Source organism: Stegostoma tigrinum, chromosome 1, assembly GCF_030684315.1.
Source record: "Stegostoma tigrinum isolate sSteTig4 chromosome 1, sSteTig4.hap1, whole genome shotgun sequence".
Lineage (NCBI taxonomy): Eukaryota > Metazoa > Chordata > Chondrichthyes > Orectolobiformes > Stegostomatidae > Stegostoma > Stegostoma tigrinum.
The window spans coordinates 40126642-40152089 of record NC_081354.1 but is presented as its reverse complement, the minus strand read 5'-3'; the positions used below and the strand labels follow the sequence as shown (position 1 = coordinate 40152089).

The 25448-nt window shown below is 40.9% G+C and overlaps 1 protein-coding gene across 9 annotated transcripts in view; it reads left to right on the top strand.

The window, feature by feature from the left end:
- Positions 1-25448, top strand: part of glrbb (glycine receptor, beta b) — a 176464-nt gene that overhangs the window by 33071 nt on the left and 117945 nt on the right. For all 9 annotated transcript variants that reach the window (XM_059644883.1, XM_059644860.1, XM_059644864.1 and 6 more), the window contains one exon: positions 9927-10033. In XM_059644883.1, the coding sequence (XP_059500866.1) occupies positions 9927-10033 (107 nt within the window). The remainder of the gene's footprint in view (positions 1-9926; positions 10034-25448) is intronic.

Here is a 25448-nt window from a genome sequence, read left to right as displayed (position 1 = left end):
GAGGAAATAAGTTTATTCCTCCCAGAAAAAAACATATTCAGTGTGAATTAGTGCTTCTGAAGACAAACCTTTATCCTGAACCATCCCTCTTCTATTATAGCGAGTTGGCAAGCCACAAGATTTGCTGGAACAACCTTTACAGTAGGAATAAAACTGTACAACTGTACATACATTCATCATCATCATCTAGAATATCAGATTTAGGATTTATGTGAACCGTTAAAACAGTCCCCCCATTCCATCATGGTGGACGTTTTGCTTCCAGTGTGCTTAATGAGTGCCTCTGCTGTAATTAAAGACATTTTGGAATTGCTATTTCTTTTCTGGATGAGTGCATGTTTAGGTTATAATGTGTGATACAGGACTCATCACAAATTTAATGTTTCTGGGTGGTCATTCATGTTATATTATAAAACCCAGTTCAAATGGAAGTAGAAACTATAGACGAAATAGAGATTTACTGGATATGAAATGTCTGGAAAAGCATATGTTTGGAGAAAAGACACCTGGAGAGATACTGGCAAGTAAATTAAGGTTAATTTAAATGCTGAATATTTGCACCAGATATGGCAGGAGCAATACCCACTTGGAGAATTGAGCATGCAGCTTGGGATATATAGTATTTATTTGGAAAGTGTAGCACTGTCCCCTAGTGACGATAGTGGAAAGTTGAGTGGGAACCCCTCATCTTTACAGACCTGAGGAATGGTCACTTGCATTATTGCACCGTTGTAGGTAGAAGATGTTGTGGTGCGGTAAGGTGAATCTCTGCCTCTGACCCAGAAGCGTCAGGTTCAAGGCCCATCCCAGGACTTGCTGGCCCTCAAAAATGCATTCATGAGATGGCCCAAAAAGTTGATATCAGTTTTGAAGAAGCATCATATTATACTTGAAACATTAAAACTGCTTTTCTCTTTGCAGGCGTTACCAGACCTTTCTCCATTAAAATTTGTTTTGAATTTAGATTTTTAGCATTGACAATATTTTGCTTTTATTAGGTTGATTATCAACCTCCACATCCTTTGTAGTATGCCTATGGCAGGTGGTAATAGCAGGATAATATCCTAGATTTTCAGAACCACTTGGTAACTACAGCATTATACCTTCCATAGTTAATAGGCTCCACCTGCTGGTTCTTTCCATGGGTTAAATTCTGTGACAGGCATCCTCACTTAAAGTCACTGCTAGAAGTGTTTTGAGAAGAGATGCTCATTCTAGTGGTGCCGAAAGAATTATCAGGAATGTACATTACACTTCCCTGGTCTCTGTTCGTTTCTGCCAAGGGCTAGATTTGGTCTCCTGCAGGCCTCTTAATCTCTTGAGTTGAAGCAGTGTTGCAGTGCTGTGGACGTCATCAGATGGAAGCTGACATTATAGGAACTGCAGATGCTGGAGAATCTGAGATAACAAGTTGTGGAGCTGAATGAACACTGCAAGCCAAGCAGCATCTTAACCTACGCACTTTGGACTTGCGCATCTTGAGGTGAATATGATGCTAGAGCAAGCGGAGAGCAGTGCAGATTCCCTGTCATCATGTCACAGATGTTTTGATCATGAATGTTATTCATGAAAATTAAGTCAGTTTTTAGTTTGTACAGGTGATATAAGGTTGAAAGTCAGTGATCAAGGTCATGACAACAAGAGATAGCACCAAGTTGGTGGGAAAAGTGTGACAGGAAGTGCGCACAGCAGAATTTTAATTAGAAATGTTATTGATATATATTAATGGCCTGTATCTCGTTGCACAGGAGACAGCTTTAAAGTTTGCAGACGACCGTAAACTTGGAAGAATTGTAAACCCTGAGGATGGTGTGGAACTCCAAAAGGGCACTAAGTTGGTAGAGTGGGTGAATAGTTGGCAGATAAGTTACAATGCAGTGAAGTGTGAGCTGATGTATTTTGGTTGGCAGATCTTTGAAAGACAACGTTAGAAAGAGGGTTCATTTCTAAAGGGAGTGCAGGGGGAGAGGACATGAGCGTATATGTGCTCAGATCATTGAAGGTGGCAGGACAGGTGTAAAGAAAAGTGAATATTGCATACAGTGTTCTTGGCTTTACTAATAGGGGCATAGAGTTCAAGAGCAAGGAGGTAATGTTGACCTTATACAGGACCCTTGTTAGAACTCATTTGGAGTAATGTGTACAGTCGTGGGCACAACATAAAAGGAAAGATGTGAACGCATTGTGAAGAGTACAGTAATGATTCACAAGAATGGATCCAAGGATAAGAAACTTCACTTAGGATAGATTGAAGAAGTTGGTTTTGTTTTCCTTGGATAGAAGAACATTGGGAAGCGATTTAATAGAGGTTTTTGAAATCATGAGTAGGCCAGATAGAGTAGATAGGAAGAAACTGTTCCCAGCCCTACAACAAAAATAAAAGAGGGCATAGATTTAAGTGATGTGCAAAAAAAAAACTAGTGATGAGAGCAGAAACTGTTTTTTCACAACGTTAGTGGTTAGGGAATGGAATGCACTGCCTGGAAATGTGGTGGAGTCGATTTGAGGCATTCTGGAGACCCATTGAATGATCATTTGCATAAAAATGGTCTGCAGAGATAGGGAGAAAAGGCTGGAGATTGGCAGAGATAGTAGAGCCAGTGCAGGTATGATAGACTGAATGGCCTCCTCTGTGTCAAAACAGTTCTATGATTTAGATAACTTTGTTTTCAGCATGTGGAAATTCTCACTACCAAAACGTTGCTATGCTTTTGTTGCCACTGAAGGAAATTGTTATTGATATAATGGTTTACCTTGCGTCTTTAGTTACATTAGACTGTGCTACGTTGTCCTGGCTCACGGAATGTTTAAAATTTATTTGCCTGATCACATGTATTCACTCGGCCTTCTGATTAACTTCAGTGAACAGAACAAAGACAAAACCAACCAGACTATTGTATTCGCAAATAATAAAGTGCAATTCTCCTGCTTGTGTTGTCCCTGCAGGACTGACTGCTTAACATTCTACCTACTGGACTTGGGGATGTATCTCCTGACTCTGAGCATCCAAAGCAGATGACTATGTGAAAGCCCTTTAGAGTGTGCCCCTTATTCATGGCACCACAGCCCTATTACCAACATGCCCCTCCACCTTTGACTAGACTGAAAACTATCCCCCATTAGTTTCCGACATACCCATTCAGTTGAATGAACGTGCAGTGTGTTTGCCACACAGGCAGCTGTCAAATGCTGCAAGTTAGACTGTCAACTGGATGTGCCATTCATCAATGGCCCAACCCCTCCCATCTAGCACCATCCCAAGCTGTCACTTATCCAGGACCTTTCTAAACTGACAAGCATGAAAATAATCAGAGATAATGGGAACTGCAGATGCTGGAGAATCCAAGATAACAAAGTCTGAAGCTGGATGAACACAGCAGGCCAAGCAGCATCTCGGGAGCGCAGATGAAGGGTCCAGGCCTGAAACGTCAGCTTTTGTGCTCCTGAGATGCTGCTTGGCCTGCTGTGTTCATCCAGCTTCACACTTTGTTAGCATGAAAATAAACATATTTATGTTCAACAGCCTGTTAAAATTGGAGTGATGAAAGCCTTTGGCTCTTAGTGAAGATCAATATGCTGACAGACGAAACATGATAATGTAGGTCGAATCAATATAAGCAGGGGTTAAGAGAGCAAGTGAGCAGCCCTGAGCTGTAGCCTGGTCCAATCTTGAGCTGGGTTCCTGCCCCAGCATTCAAAGCGTCCCTGCTGCAGCCTTCTTAATATATGGTTGTCGACATGATTTACTGTGGAAGCCTGTGCCACATGAATAGTCTACCAGTGTGTCCAGAGGTGGAAGGATGGTCATGGTGGGTTGGCAGGTGCTGGATGCCAGTGTCAGTAGATGAAGTGTGATCATGCCTATGGATTATGCCCTGAGATGTTGCCCAGTGGCCACAATGAAGTTTGTTTGAAACAAGCGGCGAGTTGAATCCACCAGGTACAGGTAACGCAGAGGCTTACTGCTGCCTTGCAGCACTAGGGACCCGATTTTGATTCCATCCTCTGGTGACTGGCTGTGTGGAGTTTTCACATTTTCCCCATGTCTGCGTGGTTTCCTCTGAGTGCCCGATCTCCTCCCCCACCCCCCTCAATCCAAAGATGTGTACAGTAGGAAGGTCAACCATGCTAAATTGCCCATGGTGACCAGGGATGTGCAGTCTAGGTGGATTAGCCATGAGCAAATGCAGGGTTACAGGGATAGGTAGGGGGATGGGTCTGGGTGCGGTGGTCGTTAGAGGGTCTGTATGGACTCGAGGGGCAGAAGACCCTGCTTCCATACTGTGGGAACTCTAGGTATTCGCTCTGGTTTCCTTGTTGATTTTCCCAATTTCTAGCTTGTTTGGTGTGTTTGTTAAAATGGGTATCGATTAATCTTGATTCTCAGACCAGGAAGCTGAATTCTGATTGGTCCAGGTGTTATCTTTGAGTGCAGCAGTGGCTGGTTATCTCCATGACTGCACGTTTTATTGAAAAAGGCTTAACTTATTAAATGTTCTTTTCGCTCATGTAAGACAGGGTTCTAAGTATTTATGCTTGCAGCTTCTAGGAAATGAAGTTGATCAAATGAAACTATACCTAGCTGATGACACTAAATTAGCTTCTGGTGTAACTCTGAAAACAGTTCAGATTATTCATTAAATGATTTCCAATAGCAGAATCCTGTTTAATGGTAGATGTACTTTTCTGATGCTTACAAGTATTGGCAGATTGTAAAAGGGCTGTGAATGGTCAATGGGATGTTTTGTTTGATGTAATCTTTGCAACAGTTTTCACAGTTGAAGACACCAGTACCTAACCAGAACTTGAAAAAAGTCAGGAGCAGAGGTGAGGGATGGCACGGTGGCTGAGTAGTTAGCTATGCTGCCTCACAGCATCAGGGTCCTGGGTTTGATTCCAGTCTTGGGTGCCTGTCTGTGTTGGGTTTTCACATTCTCCCCATGTGTGCATGGATTTCTGCTGGGTGCTCCGGTTTCTTTTCGCAGTCCAGCAAGTGCCAGTTTGGTGGATTGGCTATATTAAAATGACCACAGTGTCCAGGGATGTGCAGATTAGGTGGATTAGCTATGGGAAATGTGGGGTTATAGGGATAGGACAGGGGGATTGGTCTGGGTGGGATGTTCTTTGGAGGATCGGTATGGACTCGATGGGCTGAATGGCCTGATTCCACAGTTTGGGGATCTGAGTGTAATGGCCATCACTGAAGAAAAGTTGCTGGAAAAGCTGAAAGATCTGAAGCTGGATAAATGATCCCAACCAGATGGAACTACACCGCAGAATTCTGAATTCTTTCCAGAAGCACTGGAATCACGGTGGGTCCCAGAAGACTGACAATTGGCTAATATAACAGAAGGAGGGAGGGAGGCAGAAGATAGGAAATTCTAGGCTGGTAAGCCTGACTCTGGTCATTGGTAAAATTTTGAGAGTCCTTTATTGAGGATAAAATTGCAGAATACTTGGAAGCGTATGGTAAAATATGGCTGAGTTAGCATGGCTTTGTCAAGGAGAGATCATGCCTGACAAGTTTGTTAGAATTCTTTGAGGAGGTAACTAGCAAGTTAGACAAAGAGGAGAGAGTAGACATTTTCTATTTTAAAGGTTTGGCAAAGATCTGTAGCTCGGGTTGTGGGTGAGGTTGTTGGCTTGCTCGCCGAGCTGGCTTGTTCTCCTTCAGATGTTTCATCATCATGCGAGGTAACATCATCAGTTAGGCCTCCAATGAAGTGATGTTGTTCTACTCTGCTTGGAATTTATGCTGTCTGGTCCATTATGGTGAGTAATGTCATTTCGAGTTTTGATGTGAATGAGTTTCTGTATGGGGTCCTCTTCTGTATGTTTGTTGATTGCATTACAGGTTGAGAACCATTCCTCTAGGAATTCCTGTGCCTGTCTACGGTTGGCTTGGGTTACTATGGTTACATTGTCCCAGTTAATCTGATGGCCTTCATTGTTTGAGTGTACCGACATTAAGAAAAGTTCATTGTTGTTTTGCTGCTCGCTGATGTTATTGTAATGGAGTCTTTAATCCTTGTGAGTGTTTGTCGGAGAGTGGCTACGGGCTTACAAGCCATTCTACAACAAGCACTCACAGGATTAAAGATCCCATTCCTACAACATGCTGAACCAATATGGTTTACAAAATACTATGCAGTGACTGCCACAAACAATACGTCGGATAGACAGAAAAGAAACAAGCCATCATAGAACATAGAACATAGAACATAGAACAGTACAGCACAGAACAGGCCCTTCAGCCCACAATGTTGTGCCGACCATTGATCCTCATGTATGCACCCTCAAATTTCTGTGACCATATACATGTCCAGCAGTCTCTTAAATGACCCCAATGACCTTGCTTCCACAACTGCTGCTGGCAACGCATTCCATGCTCTCACAACTCTCTGCGTAAAGAACCTGCCTCTGACATCCCCTCGATACTTTCCACCAACCAGCTTAAAACTATGACCCCTCGTGCTAGCCATTTCTGCCCTGGGAAATAGTCTCTGGCTATCAACTCTATCTATGCCTCTCATTATCTTGTATATAATTCCATATAATTGCTCATTTCTACCCAAACCAATTCTACATTCTAATCTCGTAAACGAAGGTTATTTCTAACTAGTGTACAAATGATTAACAGTGCTACACCTCCACCGAATTTCCTATTCTTCCTGAATGTCTTATACCTCTCCAATATTTAGGATTCAGTTCTTATCATCGTGTATCCTGGTCTCTGTAATGGTTGTCAGATCATATTAATTCACTTACACTTAGCATTCGTAACATGCACAGTTATCTAAATACATGTGTATTAATTGCTCGTTTCTTATTCTTTGGTCTATTCTTGTCCCTTTCTGCCATTCACTGACCTTCATTGCCCATAGTACGAACACTCCTATTACTTTTGCCTTGATTTTATACCTTAATTTTATGAAGACAGCATTTGTTTTCTTGTTTCTGTTGTACTGTTTTAAACCGAGGAACTGTGGAAGAAGGTGCGGATTTAAAACAAAAAGAATTAATGAAGCTCCTGGTTTGATGTACTTTCAAGGTGGCCTTATTCAAGTAGTAGGGGAAGATGTTGGACACACGCTCACAGAGCTAAGGTGTCTATTGTCAGTTTTGTCCAGGCAAAAAGTTGCTAATTGGATTGTGTGTGTGTGTGTGGGGCAGCTTTATGTTTAGACGAAGCAGAAACAATCAACCTTTGAAAGATAAAGCATTCCTTTTGTTCCACCTTCTGACGGTGGAGAAATAAATGAACAATGGAAGCAGCTAGCCACTCTGTGTATGTTGTGATCAGAGAAAATGGGAACTGCAGATGCTGGAGAATCCAAGATAACAAAGTGTGAAGCTAGATGAACGCAGCAAGCCAAGCAGCATCTCAGGAGCACAGAAGCTGACGTTTCGGGCCTAGACCCTTCATCAGAGGGTGATGAAGGATCTAGGCCCGAAACGTCAGCTTCTGTGCTTCTGAGACGCTGCTTGGCCTGCTGCGTTCATCCAGCTTCACACTTTGTTATCTCTGTTACTCTATGTATATTCTCTTCTTAGTAGGAGAGAGGGATAATCACCTTGAGAGACACTGGAAAAAGTGAATCCTCAATGGTGAATTAGGGTTGTGAATCTGTGTGTCTACAACCTCATGTCCTTGTTGAAGAGTTGTTACGGAACCATCCACTGAGCAGGCCATATTGGATCTGGTAATGGGTAATGATGTAGGCCTAATGAATCACCTCTGAGTAGAAAATTCCCCCCAGGAAGTAGTGATCATGATATGATAGCATTAAATACTCAGGTTGAGAGTGAGAAACTTGGGTTGAAAAGATCTATGCTTACCTTAAATAAAGGGAGCTAAAAGGAAATGAGGATAGAGCTAGCTAAAGTGAACTGGGTGGATAGATTAGCAGACATGACTGTAAGAAATCAATGGCAGATATTTTAAGGAGGTAATTCATGACTCTCAGCAAAAATACATCTCGGCACAGAGGAAATATTTTGAGAGGGATAAACCAATTGTGGCTAACCAAGAACATTAAGCAGAGTAATAAGTTGAAAGAAGAAGCATGGAAAGAGGCAAAAATCAATGATAGTTCCAAAGACTGAAATAAATTCAGAATCCAGCAAAGGAAGACTTAAAAAAAAAGAGAGAAATTAAACTCCAAGGGCAAGCTAGTGAGGAACATAAAAACTGACCATAACAGCTTCATTAACTATCTAAAAAGGAAGAGAGGTCAAAGTGAATACAAACCTGTTAGGAAATGAATCTGGTGAGATGGTTATGCAGAACAAGGAAATGGCAGAGGACTGAAACAAATATTTTATATCAGTGAAAGATACTTTAATACTAAAAAAAAGGGGAGGAATTAAGTACCGTCACCATCATTGAAGAAATAGTACTGGACAAAATGATGAGGGTAAAGGCACATAAGTCTTCTAGCCTTACTGTTGCAGCTGGGATCTTCAAAGGGGCAGCTATAGAGATCATGGATGCATTGGGTATGGTCTTCCAAAAATCATAATATTCCGCAGAAGTATGGGACGACTGGAAAACTGCTGTTCTGACACCCATATTCAAAATGGGAGGGAGGCACAAGTAGGGAACTAAAGTATTGGAATCAATTCTTAAGGAAGTAATGGCAAAAGATTTGAAAAATATTAATCCAATCAAGCAGAGTCGGCATGACTTCATGAAAGGAAAATTATGTCTGAGTAATTTTATTGGAGGTTTTTGAGGAAGTCTCAATCAGAGTCAATAGAGGAGAACCAGCAGATGTATTGTACTTGAACTTCCAGAAGGTATTCCACAAGGTGGCTTACAAATGCCTAGATCATAAGATTAGAACCCACTGTGTTGGAGATAATATATTGGCATGAATGGAAATTGAAATATTAAGTGGGGATAAGGGATTCTTTAAGTTCACAACCAGTGACCAGGTTGAGGTTCCATGGATTATGGCTAGGACTGCAAATATTTCCAATATATGTTAATGACTTGAAGGAAGTAAATGTATGATTGGCAAATTGGCATCCGACACAAAAATAGATGGAAAGATAGGTTGTGAAAGGGGTACAGACAGTTTAAAGAGAGACATTGATAAGTAAGTGAGCAAAAATACGATGTTGGTTATTTTGGAAGGGAGAACAAATGATCAGATGTTACTTAAGTGGAGAAAAACTTCAGAAAACTGCACCACCAAGGGACTTGGGGTACTTGTGTGCAAAATGCTCGGATAGAACAAAGGTGCAGCAGGTAATCAAGAAGGCTAATGGAATGTTGGCCCTAATTTCAAATGGGTCAGAGTGTAAGAGCTGGGAAATCTTACTGCACCTATACAAGGTAATGGCGAGACCACATCTGGAGTATTATTCGCAGTTTTGGTCCCCTTGTTTAAGGAAAGGTGGTTCATTGGAGGCAGTTCAGAAAAGGTTTACTAGGATGATCTCTGGTAGGGAGGAATTTCCTATGAGCAATGTCTAAACAGGTTGGGACTCTACTCGTTGCACTTCATAAGAATGAGATGTGATCTCACTAGAACTGAAGATTCTTAAGGGTCTTGACGGCGTAAATTCTGTGAGGGCGTTTCCCCTCATAGAATCTAGAACCAGAGGCATGGTTTCAGAATAAAGGGGTTCCAATCTAAGACTGAGATGAGGAATTTCTTCGGTGAGTTCTGAGTCTTTGGAGCTCCTTTGCTACCAAGAGCTGCGACGGTAGAGTCCTTGTGTGTTTTTATGGCTGAGATAGATTCTTGACAGTAAGAGAATCAAGGATTATGGGAAAATGCAGGAAAGTAAATGTTAGATCAGCCATGGTCCTAATGAATGGCAGGGCAGGCTCAAGGGTATGAACAGCCTACTCTTGTTTGCATTTCTTATAATCTTCCAAGCAAATTGAACATTCACAAAGTTTTTGTCTGTTACAGTGAACAGTCTGCTGAAGATCTTGCACGAGTACCAGCAAATTCCACCAGCAACATTCTCAACAGATTACTTGTCTCATATGATCCAAGAATACGGCCAAATTTCAAAGGTTTGTGTCACTTCACGTGTAAGAACAGCAGCAAACATTCACCATTCGGCTATTGTAATGATGAGTACATTTTGTGTAGAGTACCTTGTGCAGATTTATTAGCATAGCAGTAAATGCATTATACATTAAGGGTTATTTCATAGCCTTTGAGTGTTAATGTATTTTGGTAAATGTTTTATTATATCAAATTTATTTTTACCCAGTTTCGTTTTATAAGCCAGTGCACTGGAAGTAATAAGGATCCTTAAAATGGAGATTTATTGAGCAAAGATTCATAATCAACAGGACAAGTTAATTTTTATTCTCAGGAGGCTCAAGAATCTATTTGAGAAATTGGCATTTGAATGAATTGAGAAAACCTAACAATTTATAAATATCCTGCAAACGTAAGAAATTAAACTGATACCAATATCATTGTGCTTCTACTTCCATAAGGATATCTGTCATTTAATGTACTTAGTTTACAATCACAAAGGGGATCTGCTTAGTATTGGCAGCAACATAGATAAATAGTTGCTTTCTTGTACAGAATTGAATCATTTCAAAAAAGAGACATGAGGTCAGCACTTCTCTTGCATCTCAGTCCTGATGATTGCAAAAAGAAATCAAACTTTGAAAGGGAATACCAGTCTATTCAGCATGAGAAGAAAGTCCTCATTGTTTTAACTATGTTTACAAGGAGATGCAGCAGGATTTGTTAACCTTCAGTCTTAGCTTGCTGATTATACCCCAGGCAGGCAGACTGTGGCCAGGGCATCTCATGTGGACCACAACAATGATAGGAAATCTCTGCTTGGGAAATTAATGCAATACTGTACCAATATGCCTCCTGGCTTGTTGTAGTCACATGACCTGTACCATGTGGCTCTCTGTATAGGCATCCAATTTATAGCCTGGTCAGTAAAAACTCAGTTGAAACAAGACTGCCAGCTTGTAACAGTTTCCATTATCATTTTCCATGAGGAAGTTGCAATGTATATAAAAATTCCTTCTGCCTACACATTCCGGGATGTGTAACCTATACAAATTAGGGTCCTGTGCGTGAATATGGGTAGTTTCTCCAGATACAATTGAAATAAGCTACAAGTGTGATATTTAATTCCTGGTACAGTCTGGCTTATTTGGTGTATATTATCCAATAGTAGAATCATGTTTGGTGCTACACACTAAGTACAGAGCTTTGTAAGCACAGGTTCCTTGAGCAAGTTGGCACAATTCTTTCATTGGATAGTTAAAACATCATGTTATTTAATATAGCCTGCAAGTGGTTGAGACATATGGCTTATGTACCTGGCATCACACAGGCACTGAAATTCATATTACCACATTACTCATGTGTGGCAGGTTATGGAGGGACTGTCCTCATTGCAATATAGAAGACTGAAAGGTGACCTTCTTGAAACATACAAGATTCCATGAGGACTTGACAGTATAGATATGGAAAGATTGTTTCTTGTGGGAGAGTCTCAGAATTAGGGGTTGAAAATTCAAGATAGAGGTGAGGAGAAATCTGTATTCTGAGATTAGTGAATCTGTGGAATTCTTTACCACAGAGGGCTGTTGTGCTGGGTCATTAAGTATATTCAAGATAGTATAAATAGATTTTCAGTCAGTAAGACAATCATATGCTGTGAGGAAAAGATAGTAAAATAGAGTTGAGAATTATCAAATCATAATCTGACTGGTAGAGCAGACTCTGAGCTGAATGGTCTGTTTCTGCACCTATAGCCTATGGCTATGCGGTAAATCTGTATTCACTGGTCAGTATACATATTGAAATTCCTACACATTAACATGCTACAAAATCAACCTTATTGGAAACTTTCTAAGTAGAAAAATGCTGGGATAGGTTGTGTCTGGGTCTGGAGGGGATGGTCTTCGGGATGTTGGCGTGAACTCCAGGGGCTGAAGAGATTCTATGATTCCAAGAGCTGTTGCTATCTGAAAATAATGCAAGTTTGATGAAGAGGTATGATGTATCAAAACTTGTCCTTTATGATTTGGCTACCCTGATCAGATCATCACTTCTTGTATATCCCGCAAACTCATGAAAGAGCCTATGGCTGCCACTTTTGGTCCTGAAAGGTACTCTCTGTACTCATGGAAAGACGAAGTATCTCAAAAGTGAGCAACAAGTGAAGCTACCTGTCATATGCTGCTGCTTCATAATAAGTACGTGAGTGGCATTCTTCGTTAACCCAGTGCTGTAATCAAGTCAAAAAGATATTCTGCCTACCACACAAATGAGAATTGTGGCCTCTGAATTGCAACACTGTTTTCTATCTGGTGAATAGGCATTAAGACTCGAGGACTGAATCAAACAGCACATTCCTTTGCCTGTCTGCAGTTGACAGCATTTCAACCATGCTCGCTAGACTGTGTTTTTAAAACCACAGTGTCCAGCACCAGATGTAGTTCTGCTATTAGACTAAATTTATTAAATGATGAGTTCAGCTGGTGCAGAATGGAAGTCTTGGGACTTTGAAAAATGGGATTTTTAAATCTCTCTTTAAAATCTAGGGTAGTTGCTTCTAACATTCAGCATTGAACTAAGATTTGCGGTTTAAGTCAAATTTAAATTCTAAAGCTGCTGTCAAGCTTAAAGCAAGGAAATTCTCTGTTCAGAACAGCTGTAGTGTAGTTAATTAAGTATAGTGTAGATGGCTAAAACTAGCTCTTGAGCAATAGCAGAGCAGAGTCGCCACATTCAAGTAACAATCAATATAAATATATGGCCTATGGAGTGCAGTCATCATTGAGTACAGCTGGCAAAGTTGGCAAGATTTGGGGATTTGGTGATTTGGGTGAAGAATATATATGATTTGGGAAGATTGAAAGAAGTATGGCAGTATGCCACATCATCTGCTGAGATCCAGTGCGAACAGTTGAAAAGCAGTGAATAATGAGAATGGCATTCAGGGACATATCAGCTAGTTGGGCGGTATGTGCTTAGTATAACTTCCAATTGTTAAGTATGTTAACATTTAACAGATACAGAAAGGTCTTGATTAAAAAAAAATTGCTTGACTGATTAGCTAAATGTAATTCATTAATTTAATTAACATACAAAACTCAAAGAGATGGACATTGTATCACAGTTGTAGACTGTAAGAAATTCTGAACTTGGAAGTAGTCCAAGGAAATATGTCTGTAGAAAAGCCTACAGGAACTTCAACTTACAACTATTGAATTGGAGGCGAAATTAAAGACATTGCAATGCAACTGGGACTTGCAAAGATTCAAGGACACTTTGTTTCAGAAGGCAGCCACACAACTTAGAGTGGCTAGCTAGCTACATCTGGAAATTGAGGGACATTAGGGTGTGACCATGAGGAAGGTGGCTAAGGGATCAGAAGATACTGTAGTCCGAATTATCAGCCGTTTCAACCTTCTGACAAATTTGAGGTGCTTCACTTGTGCAGATGAGAACAAGCACTGTAGGAGAAGGAGCAGATGAAAATGTTATCTTGGTTCAGCACACCTTATTAGCTGAGGGCGTGATAGTATAAAAAGAATGCAGAGGTGGTAAGGGATAATATAGTGATGGGCATGGACAAAGTTCTTTTCAAGAAAGAGAGAGAGTTTAGAAGGATGTGTTGCCTGCCTGGTGCCAGGGTTCAAAACATTGCTGCACTAGAAAGGAACTTGTAGTGGGACAAGAGATCCAGTGGTTATCGCTGTGTAGCTACCAATGACATAAACAGAGTAGAAAATAAGTTCTGCACAGAGAATAAGGAATGAAGCAATAAATTACAAAACAGAGCCTCAAAAGGTATAATCTCTGGATTATTATGTCAACGCCGTCCAAATTTTCATTGGGTACACAAAATTATTGAGATGAATATGTGACTCCTCGACTTATAGAATAAGTGTGGTTCAGTTTTTGTGTATTGGTACTAGTATTGGGAAAGGTGGGGATCATTGTTGGAAGAGGCTACTACACTAGCCGTGGCTTAACCAGTGTCTCATACAGTTCAGGCATAACTTCCCAGTTCGTGCAGAACTAATAAAGACAAGTATTTTTTAGGCCTTCTTAACCGCCCTATTTATGTCCCTTCAGGGATTTATGTTCAAGGTCGCACTGATCCTCAGTACAGCCCAGAGTCTTACCAGTCATTGTGTGCTGCCTTGCCTTGTTAGTGCTCCAAAAAATGCATTACTCACACTTGTTGTGACTTAACCACCAGTGATTTTTTTCATGCCCTTTTTTTTTGCTCTTTTTTTTCAAATAACCCCTGCACTTTCTCTACTCCTTTTTGGTTTATATTGTGTTTTCGGCCCATGATATGTACCATTAGCTCCCAGTTTTTTTTCTTTATCCAATCCTGTGCGTTCCTTGATACCGAGAGTTCTCTGGATAGCTGCCACTGTTATGACCAACTGACTAGCCTGTCTGTATCTTCTAATCTAAGGGTTTATTCCTTGCCGTTTATTATACTACCAATTTTTGGGTCATCTACAAATTTATTGATAAACCACCTATGTGTGCATCTAAGTCATTAACCAGCATTACAAGCATCAAGTTACCAAGCACATCTCTGGAAACAGAATGCCATGGATGCTTGACTTTTTGAACCACTCTCCCAAACAACACCTTTACAAAAGCCTCACTGACATTTGTGTAGATTACATCAAATATATTGCCCTCATCCCTACACCAAGTCATCACCTAAAAATAAATGCACAATTTTTTATACATAATCTCCCCCTTTTAAGCCATGCTGACTATCCTAAATTAAACATCTTCTTTCCAGATGGAGATAAATTCTGTTCCTCAAAAATTTTTCAAATAGTTTCCCTACCACTGATGTAAGACTCACTGTCCTCCAGCCATCTGGCACCCCTCCAGTGTCCAGAATGAATTTGAAAGTTGGTGTCAATGTCCCTGCAAACTCTTCCTTTTCCTCTCACAGCTGCTTATCTGGACTTGGTTATTTATCCAACTTTAAACCCACTGAACTAATACCTCCTCCTTTCCTGATGCCGATTTGTTCAGGCTAATCCCTGATTTCTCCTATATCGTTCTGCTCTGTAGTAAATTCAAATAGGTTATGTGTTAAATGAATATTTTCTATGTCTTCCGCCTCCACACGCATTGCCACTTTGGCTTCTAGTTAGGCCTATTTTCCCTGGTTGCCCCCTTGCTTCTAATTTTACTTCTAAAATGCCTTTAGATTGTATTTTATTTTACTCCATTATTTTGTTGTTGTCTCTTCTTTGCTCTCCTAATTTTTTAAAAATAATTGCTGCCCTTTGCCTACTCCTTTAGGGTTTCTATTTTGTTTTTGGCCCATAAGCTTCCTTTTTTGTCTTATCCAATTGTGTATCTGACTTCACATCCAGAGTTCCCTAGACGCGTTTGCCACACCCTTCACAATTACAGAAATAAGTCAATCTTGCACTTTCACTGTTGCCTTTTCAAATGACATCCACTGCTCAGATGTTAATTTTCTGATAAATATCCTGTCCAGAGTCTAGTCCCCTTCAGTCTGATTTCTCTTTTTTTTGTTTTGAAGGCCTACCATTGTACCTCAATTGACGAATCAGCTTAGAAATCATCCCTTTTATTGCAGTAAAAATTGATCAATACTACAACATTGTTTCCTCTTTTACAACCTCCTCCCCTGTTATGCCAGAAGAATCTATATTGTGGAATAAATGTTCTAAGGTAAACCTTTTGGTGAAAGGGATCCAATGTGAAAAGATGTGGTATATCAAAGAATAGAAATAAGGTAAGCTAGGTGTAGTGATTGGAACCACATGGACCTTGTTAACTACAAGATTCTTGATTGGGTTGGTTAACCTGGGCCGATCAGGAAAGCCTCAGCTGACCAATATAACCGGCAGATGAGAGTCTGCTAGTGTACTGTGCATTTGTAAATAAAGGGTGATATGGTGATGGGTCACTGGCTTCTGTGCAGTTATTTCAGGGGCGATGGAAGGAAACAGGATGTGCTAAAGAACATTTGCTTGCAGCTGTTATCTTGGAGTTGGGGTGAGCATTCCTGGCATCATGCTTCTGTTGGGAAGTTTGATTCAGTTGATCCTGCTGTCAAAGACTGGGCCCAGTATGCGGAAAGAATGCATTATTTTTTCCCAGCCAAATGACATTTGGGCAGATGAAAACCAAAGAGTAATCCTTCTGACTATCTGTGGACCTGCAGTGTTTTTGATTTGAGGGGTTAAACTTTCCCAGACGTACCAGGCACTGAAACCTTCCAACTATTGACAGAGTTTGTTAAGGAATATTATGATCCCATAACCACCTCAAATCCTGACACGATTTTGATTTTATTTGCCTGTTAGAGAACTGGAGGAATTTGTATTGGGACCTTTTGAGGTTATGACAGCTGGCAGAGGCATGTGATTTTGGGTTAAGACTGAATGAGATTTTGAGAGACTGTTTGGTATATGGGATTAATGATGTAACCATCCGGAAGGACCTACTAGTTGAGGCCCAGCTGGACTTCAAACAGACACTGCAGCTTGCCTTCACATTAGAAATTGTGACAAGTGGAGCATGGGAACCACAGGGCATCCCAATGGAATGGACACTGTCTCACCTGCGCAACGAAGCTTGGGAAACACTGCTTGAATGTATGCAATTACAGAGCTTCATGCAGGGCACATCCAGAGTCAGAGGACCCTAGGCCATGCACAGCAGAACCCCACAACAAAGCTGACCCTCGGCCAAGTGGCTAAACAGTTCTTCAGGATGTTGGCCGGCAAACCATTGTAGTTGCTGCTGGTGTGTGGACTTGGAACAGCAAAGGAGTACTAAAAGGCCTGACTTGAGTAGGAAAACTTGTAGGCTGGTACCCAGGAGTGTGCACATCTTGGATAGTTTCCCTGCATGTGGGTTGGAACAATTACATTGCTTAGTGACACCCAAATTGGAGCCAATTGAAAGTACTGTCAAATGGTGGCCCAGTTCCAATGGGACACAACTGGTTGAGAAAGAGATGCACCTTGATTGGTGCAATACCTTTTGATTGGAAAATGGCTACCACAGTAATGTTTTATTGAAACACCCAGGAGTTTTTCAAGAAGGGCTTAGGACAGTCAAAAGGGCCGAAATCACTTTGTATGTTGACTAGGACACAATTCCGAGCTTTTTGCAAGGCCTATTCATTGTCATTTGCCTTGTAGGCAAAAGTAGAGGCAGAAATCAGGAGGTTGGAGAGCAAAGGAATCATCGAACCCATGCATTTTGCAGAATGGGCAGCATTGGTTGTACCATTTGTAAAGCCCGATGGCTCATTTCACCTTTTTGGGGATTTAAGTAAATGGTAAATGGCTTCTCACAGCTGGATAAATATGCCAGTCCTCACACAGAGTACTTGTACACAAAGTTGGGCGGGTGTTGGGGGGTGCTGTCCTTTCATGAAGCTAGACATGAGACATGCCTACCTACAATTGTGACTGGATGAGGAGCCCCAGAAGTATGCTATAATTAATACCCGTAAAGGTTTATATCAATATACAAGACTGCCATTTGGAATACTATCAGCTTTTTCCAGCAGACCATGGAGAATATTTTACAAGGGTTACTCCAGGGTGCCATTTGTCTAGGTGACTTAATAATATCAGGAAAGACCAATGAAGAGAAATTGGAGAACATGGAAAATAATGCTTAAACATTTCTCCCAGGAGAGCGTATGTCTTTGAAAAAATATATTCCATGCGCCCCAGGTGACCTACTTGGATTACAAAGTTGACAAAGCCAGGTTACGCCTGTTAAAAGAGGAAGTGAGGGTAATCAAAGGAGCCCTGGCTCCCACACTTATACCAGTGCTTAGGTCTTGGGTTCGTAAATGTTTATGGAAAATTCATATATAACTTGGCCCCCACCTTGACACCCTTACACCTGCCCTTACATTTTTTAATCAAAAAAGGGTCAGCCTTGGAAATGATTGTATAGATAAGTAGCAGCCTTTAGGGAAGTGAAAAAAGCAGATATCATCATTCTAAGGTGTTGGAACATTTCGATCCCAAGCAAGAGCTAGTGCTGACGTTAGATGCCTCCCTGTGCGGTGTTGGGGTGGTGTTGGTTCAGCAATGGCTCAACAGAAAGGAACGTCTGACAGCGTATGCTTTACAGACTCTGGCTGATGCCAAATGCAAGAATGCCCAGATACAGACGGAAGTGTTAGTGGTTGTCTTTGGTTTGAGGCAGTTCCACCAGTACCTTTTATGGGTGAGAATTTGTTATAGTAACTGATCACAAACCCTGTTACAGTTGCTGAAGGAAGACAACGGGGTGCTGCCCATAGCTTCTGGTAGAATTTAGCATTGGGCTTTTATTCTCAGCATGTAAAAGTGCATATTAAAACACCAGGAAGCCAAGTGGCTAATGTGGATGTCATTGAACCACCTACCATTGGCAGACAGTGCCTCCCCTGGAAGAATCTATTGGTTTTAACCTTTCTGGACACCCTTTTAGCCATGCAGGCAGTATCTCAGTGTGGACACAAAGAACTGGCTCTAGTGAAACTGAAACAACTGGTGGTAATGGAGGAAACAAAATGGCCATGGCAACCAGGATTGAAACCTTTTTGGCCCTGGCAAGACCAGGTCACCGTAGAGGATGGCATATTACTATGGGGAGCAAGAGTGATTGTCCTGAATAAAGGTTGCCATCAGATACTGGCCAAACTCCTCCACAGTAATCCAGAGGTTTCCAAAATGAAGATATTGGCAAGAAGCTGTCTAGTGGCCAGGGTGGGATGGCAACATAGCTGTGTTGGTGGGACAGTGCCCGGAATGCCAACAAAGATAAACTTTTTTTTACTAGCAGCGCCCCGACATTCATGGGAATGGCTTGGTAAACTATGGGTGCGGCTGCATCTCAACTATGTCGGTCCTTTCATAGACTTAATGTTCCTGGTCATTTTGGATGGCCATTCAAAGTGGTGGGACGTGCATAAAGTTCTTTCCACAAACTGAGGGATAATGTTTGAGAATCTGCAAGCATCATTTGTGATAAAGAACTCCTGGAAGTATCAATCATGGACAATGGGATGTCATTTACCGACAGGGAATTCGAATATTTACTAAAGTCAAATGGCATTCCGCCCATGAAGATTGCTCCATACCATCTGTTGTCCAATGCTGTAGCAGCAAGAGCAGTCCAAATGTTGAAGGTAGGCTAACGAAGCCTACAACCACAATTGTTACCAAACTGTCCCAGATCCTGTTCAGTTATAGGTCAACTCCACATGCAACAGCACGGTTGCTGATGGGGAGAAGACTCCACACGAGGTTAAGATTAGATTAGATTAGATTCCCTACAGTGTGGAAACAGGCCCTTCGGCCCAACAGGTCCACACTGCCCCTTGGAGCATCCCACCCAGACCCATCTCCCTATAACCCACACAGCCCTGAACACTACGGGCAATTTAGCATGGCCAATCCTCCTAGCCTGCACATCACGTGAGGATTTCTCAATTGTCCCTGCTGCTCAGTGAGAGATTCTTTCTCCATCCTTCTGCAAGTGCCTATATCACACTGTATTTATCCCTGTGGGTCAACGATTCTCCTGATATCTCAGTCTACCACTCCAATAATGATACTGTGCGACACTTCCAATTAGTCCTTTATTTTCCATGAAATTCTCTCTGTATGGGTGACTATGTACATTATTTCAACTGCTCCATGCGTCCCAGCCCCCACCCCAATCGTAAAATCTGATTATTTCTATACCTGAAGTGGGGTGGTGGTGGTGTGAAACGGCAGCAGAAACACCAGCACCTACCAAAAGCCTCTTTTAAGTGAGATATAATTTAATTTGGAGATGAAGTTTGGTGCCAGACTCACGGAAATGGACCTGTATGGGTACAAGGCAAGGCTGATGCAAGGTCAGGTCCCATGACTTAAAGTTCAGGTAGGTGATATGGTTCAGAACAAACACCTGGATCGCCTGAAAGCCATTATCTCGCAAACAGGGCATGAACAAAACATATCTGGCCCTTCAGATAAGCTAGAAGGCCCGAGAGACCGCAGGTGGCCCCTACTCCCCACTTACTGTTGAGGAAACCTTACAGTCTCAAATGGGTATGGCCTCAATACCGATGCCACCAGAAGAAGAGGAGGAGGCTCTTCTGAGAATCTGGTACATGCCACCTGTGCCTGAGTCTGAGTCAGAGGAACCAGACCTGAGGTGCAAGGAAAGCTACAAGCAAAAGACCAGACCTACATTCCTGGACTTAGTCGGGGAGGGATGTAACGATTGGAACAGGTTGAGCTCATTGGCTGTGAATTTCTTGATTGGCGCAGGTAAACAACCCCAATCAGGAAAGCTTTGGCTGACCAATATAACCAGGAGATTAGAATCTCCTCAGTGAAGGACTGACTCCAAACTGGCTGGCCACAGCCAGTGTACTGTGCACTACTAAACAAAGGGTGACTTGTTCATGACACACCTGGCTCCTGTATAGTTATTTCGATGGGAAAATTGGAATTAAGGTCAAAAAATGGACAGAGAGGAGAAAACGGGAATTAAGGTCACAAAATGGACAGAGAGGGAAAAACAATCAAAGAATGTTCCAGTAGTCAAGACTAGACATTAGAAAGGTAACAAAAAGGCCACACTAAAAGCTGTACATCTAAATAAAGGAAATAAAATCATGCTGCATGTTGAAGTAAATAAATATGATCTGATGGCCATTACAGAGATGTGGCTACGTGATGACAAGATTGCGTATTAAGTCCAAAGTATAAATACTTCTGAAGAAGGGTCGCCGGACCCGAAAGGTTAACTTTGCTCTTTCTTCAGTAGGTCTGGCAAGATCTGTGAGTTTTTCGAGCAGTTTATGGTTTTGTTTCTGATTTCCACCTTCTGCAGTTCTTTGCTTCTCTTGAGCATTAAATTGTAAGGAATAAGCAAGGTGAATTGAAGAAGAATGTGACCAGTGTCAGCAGTGGGTCACAAGGATCAGTGCTGTGTCTACTGTCATGGGCCAAGGAGTGGCAGATGGAGTTTAATTTGGATAAATGTGAAGTGTTGCATTTTGGTTAGACGAATCAGGGCAGGACTTGTGCAGTTAATGGTAAGGTCCTGGGGAGCGTTACTCAACAAGGAGACCTAAGTGCGGGTTAATAGTTCCTTTTGAAAGTGGAGTCCGAGGTAGTCAGAATAGTGAAGAAGGCGTTTGGTACACTTGCCTCTATTGGTCAGTGCATTGAGTGTAGGAGTTGGGATGTCACTTTGCAGCTGTACAGGATATTAGTTAGGTTATTTTTGGAAAATGTGTTCAATTCTGGTCTCCCTGCTATAGCAAAGAAGTTGTGAAACTTGAAAGGTGCAGGCAAGATTTACAAGGATGTTGCCAGAGTTGGAGGGTTTGAGCTATTGGAGGTTGAAGTTTATAGATAAAGTTTAGAGGTTTATAAAATCATGAGGGGCATGGATAGGCTGAATAGCCAAGGTCTTTTTCTGAGGGCAGGAGAGTCCAAAACTAGAAGGCATAAGTTTAAAGTGAGAGGAGAAATATTTCAAAGGGACCTAAGGGGCAAATTTTTAATGCAGAATAGAATGAGCTGCTGGAGGAAGTGGTGGAGACTGGTACAAATACAACATTTAAAAGGCATCTGGATGAGTATGTGAATAGGAAAGGTTTCGAGGGATATAGGCCAAATACTGGCAAATGGGACTAGATTAGTTTAGGATATCTGGTCAGCATGGACAAATTGGACTGAAGAATTGTTTCTGTGCTGTTTGACTCTGACTATAAGAATAGCAAACTAGCTACAGGTCAAGGAGCCACACTATTCATCATTGGTATAACAGAGTATATCTTCATTCAGGAGATCAAGATTTTGAATCTGTGTTTTTGGTTAGAAATGAGGTATGTTAGAGCAAGGGGAAAGTGTTAGTGGAAATGGTCTACATGTACCAGTAATATAAGAAGCCATATAAGAAGAAACATTGGGCAGATAAAGGGATGGGAATAATCATGGTTGATTTTTAATTCATATATTAGCTAAAAGGAAAGGGAATGAGTTCAAGAGGGTATAGATTTAAAGTGATCTGCAAAAGAAGAAAGGATAGCATGACAAATAACCTTTACATTTAGTAAGTAGCTGGGTATGGAAAGCACTGGCTGGAAGTATGGTAGAGGCAGGTTCAAGTGAGACATTCAGGAGGAGATTGGATGATTATTCTTATACAAATAATGCTCAAGGCAGAAGGTTGGCACTTTGTAATGATGCTCATTTAATATGTAGGTACAGACACAACAGACCAAATGGTATCCTTCTGCGCTGTAACACATCTTTTGATTCTGTGAACTGGAAAAATTGATTATCATTGTTAGCCTGGATAGGGAGTTACAGCTTTTGAGATGATTTCTCAGAAGAGCAAATTCTAAAATGAACCAGACTGCAAGTTATATTAGATTTGGTAGTATGTAAATTGATAGGATTAATTAATGATTTTAGGATAAAGGTACCCTGAGGCATCAGCAACCACAGTTTGATTGAATTATGAATGTATTTTGAAAGGGAGAAGAGTTGGCCTAAAATTAGCATCATAAACTTAAATTAGTGCAACAATATTGGTCAGACCTGCTGATTTTCTCCAGCATTCTGTATTCATTCCAGATTTCCATTATCTGCAGCATTTTTAATCAGAAATTTGTATATTTTAATGAGATCACCCCCTCATTCTTATGTTCTAATAAATAAAGACCTATTTTGTGCAGCTGTTCTTCATGGGTCCACAGTCATGCTAGAAATCAGTCAAGTGAATCTCTTTTGGAAGTAGTTCAAAGGCTATATATCCTTTCTTAAGTATTGGGACCAGTACTGTACACAGTATTCTAGGCAGACCCTCACAAACACCCTGAACAGTTGTAAGAAGACTTCACTGTTTTTAAATTCCAATCTCCAAGAAATAAGGGCCAAAATTCAATTTGCCTTCGTATTTGCTGTACTTGCATGCTACTTTTGTGCTTTATGCACTGAAACATCCAAACTGCTCTGTGCTACACTTCTTTGCAGTTTCTATTTAAATAATATTCTGCTTATTGATTCTTCCCAACAGAATATATAACCACATGTATTCCTGTTGCAAACTCCACTGTCAAGTGCCTACTCACTCAACCTACTTACATCCTTATCACAACATGGTTTACCACTGATGTTTGTATCATCAACAGATTTCACTCCTCCCCTGTCTCCCTCATAATTTAGTTAGTAAATAAAGGATGCTCCAGGACCAATCTTTGTGGCAGTCTGCTAAAACAGTTTTTTTAAAAAATCTATTAATTCCGGCCTTCTATCCCTTGCGTGTTAACCAATCCTCAGTCCATGTATTGGATTATATTACTCCCAGTAATAATAATAATAACTTCTGCAATAACTTTTTACATGGCACCTTATCACCTTCTGAAAATCCAAATACACCCCACCAATTCCCCTTTATCAATTCAGCTTGTTATAATCTCAAAGGACTCTAGGAAATTTGCCAAACATGATTTCCCTTTCACAAAGCCATGTTGACTCATTTATTGGGTTAAGTTTTTGTAAATGAACTATTTCTTTCCCCATAATGGATCCTAGAATTACCCCAATTCTAGATGTTAGGCTAACTGCTGTGTAGTTTCTGCTTCTTGTATCCCTCTTCTTGAACAGCCATGTCACATTAATAGTTTTCCGATCCCTCAGAATCCAGTGAGTTCTGAAATATTTTGTCCAATGCCCCCACTTACGCTGAAGCAACTTTCTTTCTAAAAAATTTGGATGCAGGCTATCCAGTCTGACGGCCTGACTGCCTTTAGGACCATAAAACAGTGGAACATATATATAGGCCATTCAGTCCCTTTATTCTGCTCCACCATTCAATGAGAACATGGCTGATTTTCTATTCCTAAACTTTTTTCCTTAATTTGTATAATCCCTTGCTGATTAAAAATCTGTCAGCCTCAGCCTTGAATAAACTTAACAACAGTGTCTGCAGCCCTCTATGGTAAAGAATTGTAAAGGTACACTATTCTAGAGTAGAAATTCATCCTCATCTCTGTCTTAAATGGATGACCACTTGATTATGCTCTCCTGACCTCATCTCCCACTAGCAGAAACAATCTTTCTGCATTTAACCTTTCAAGTCATCTAAGAATTTTGTATGTTTCAAAAAGGTCACCTCTCATTCTTCTATACCCCAATGAGTCCAGTCGCAGCTACTCCAAGCTGTCCTTTCGACCAAAATGGATAACCTCATACTTATCCACATTAAACTTCATTTGCTAAATTTTGGCCCATTTACCTTTAATCCATTGCCATTTGTAATTTCTTATTTCTTCATTGCAACTTATTTTCTACCAGTTTTAATGTCATTTCCAAATTTGGCTGCAGTACTTCCTGTTTCCACATCCAAGTAATTCAATTACATTTTGAATAGTTGAGGCTCAAGGACCAAACCCTATGGTACTCTACTAGTTACTAGTTAGACCCATTTATTGCAACTCTCTGCTTTTTGTTGGTTAGCAAATCCTCTATCTAATCTTGCGTTATCTTACCTTATGTATTAAGTTTTTGTTTGGCATCATATCTGATTCCTCACCTAAGTCACTAATTTGTATTGCCAATAATTGTGCCAGCACTGATCTTTGTGATGCTGTTGAGTTCAATTAGTTTGTCCCTCTAGATAGAGACACTGGACAAGGTAGAATGTTGGAAAGATTTATTTACAGATTCAGAAAAAATTCAAATTCACTTAATTCCCTTTAAGCTAATAATATCCTTAGAAACACCGAAGCCACAGTGAGGCGTTACCATATAATGGTTCCTTCCTCAGTGTCAAGCTGGAACAACTGCCGCCAGTTTCCTTTTCAGTGTATGTCTGTGCAGTCGCTAAATAGTTTTTTCTTTCAGTTTACATCTCTCCCTGAAACATCTGAAACAAACTGCAGACTCATTGTCCATCAATCCTTCAGCATCAACAGCCACTTTAAACAGCTTAGTATACTTCAGTATTGCTGAAACAGCTATTGTGGTAACAGATAGTAAGAACTGCCAATGCTGGAGTCAGAGATAACAGTGTGGAGCTGGAGGAATGCAGCATCAGAGGGGCAGGAAAGCTGACGTTTCAGGTCAGGACCCTTCTTCAGAAATGCAACTTTTAACGTGTTAAGAGAACTTTGACACTGCTTGGTTATGCAAACATTTTGCCTTTCTTTGACAAACTTGTGAATGGAGCCAGTAGAATGTTTAAAATTTGCAGCAAACTTCCAACAGCATCTACACATGTCTCAAAATATCTGGTTTTGTCTTAGGCTCTGGACAATCCAAGGTAGGCCTTGTATTTCCTTCTGCAGGTACTGACATTGGTGAAGGGTAGGTTGTTGGAGGTGATTCTGAAAGAAAGGATTCACCTGCATTTGGACAGGCAAGGAATGATTAGGGATAGTCAGCATGG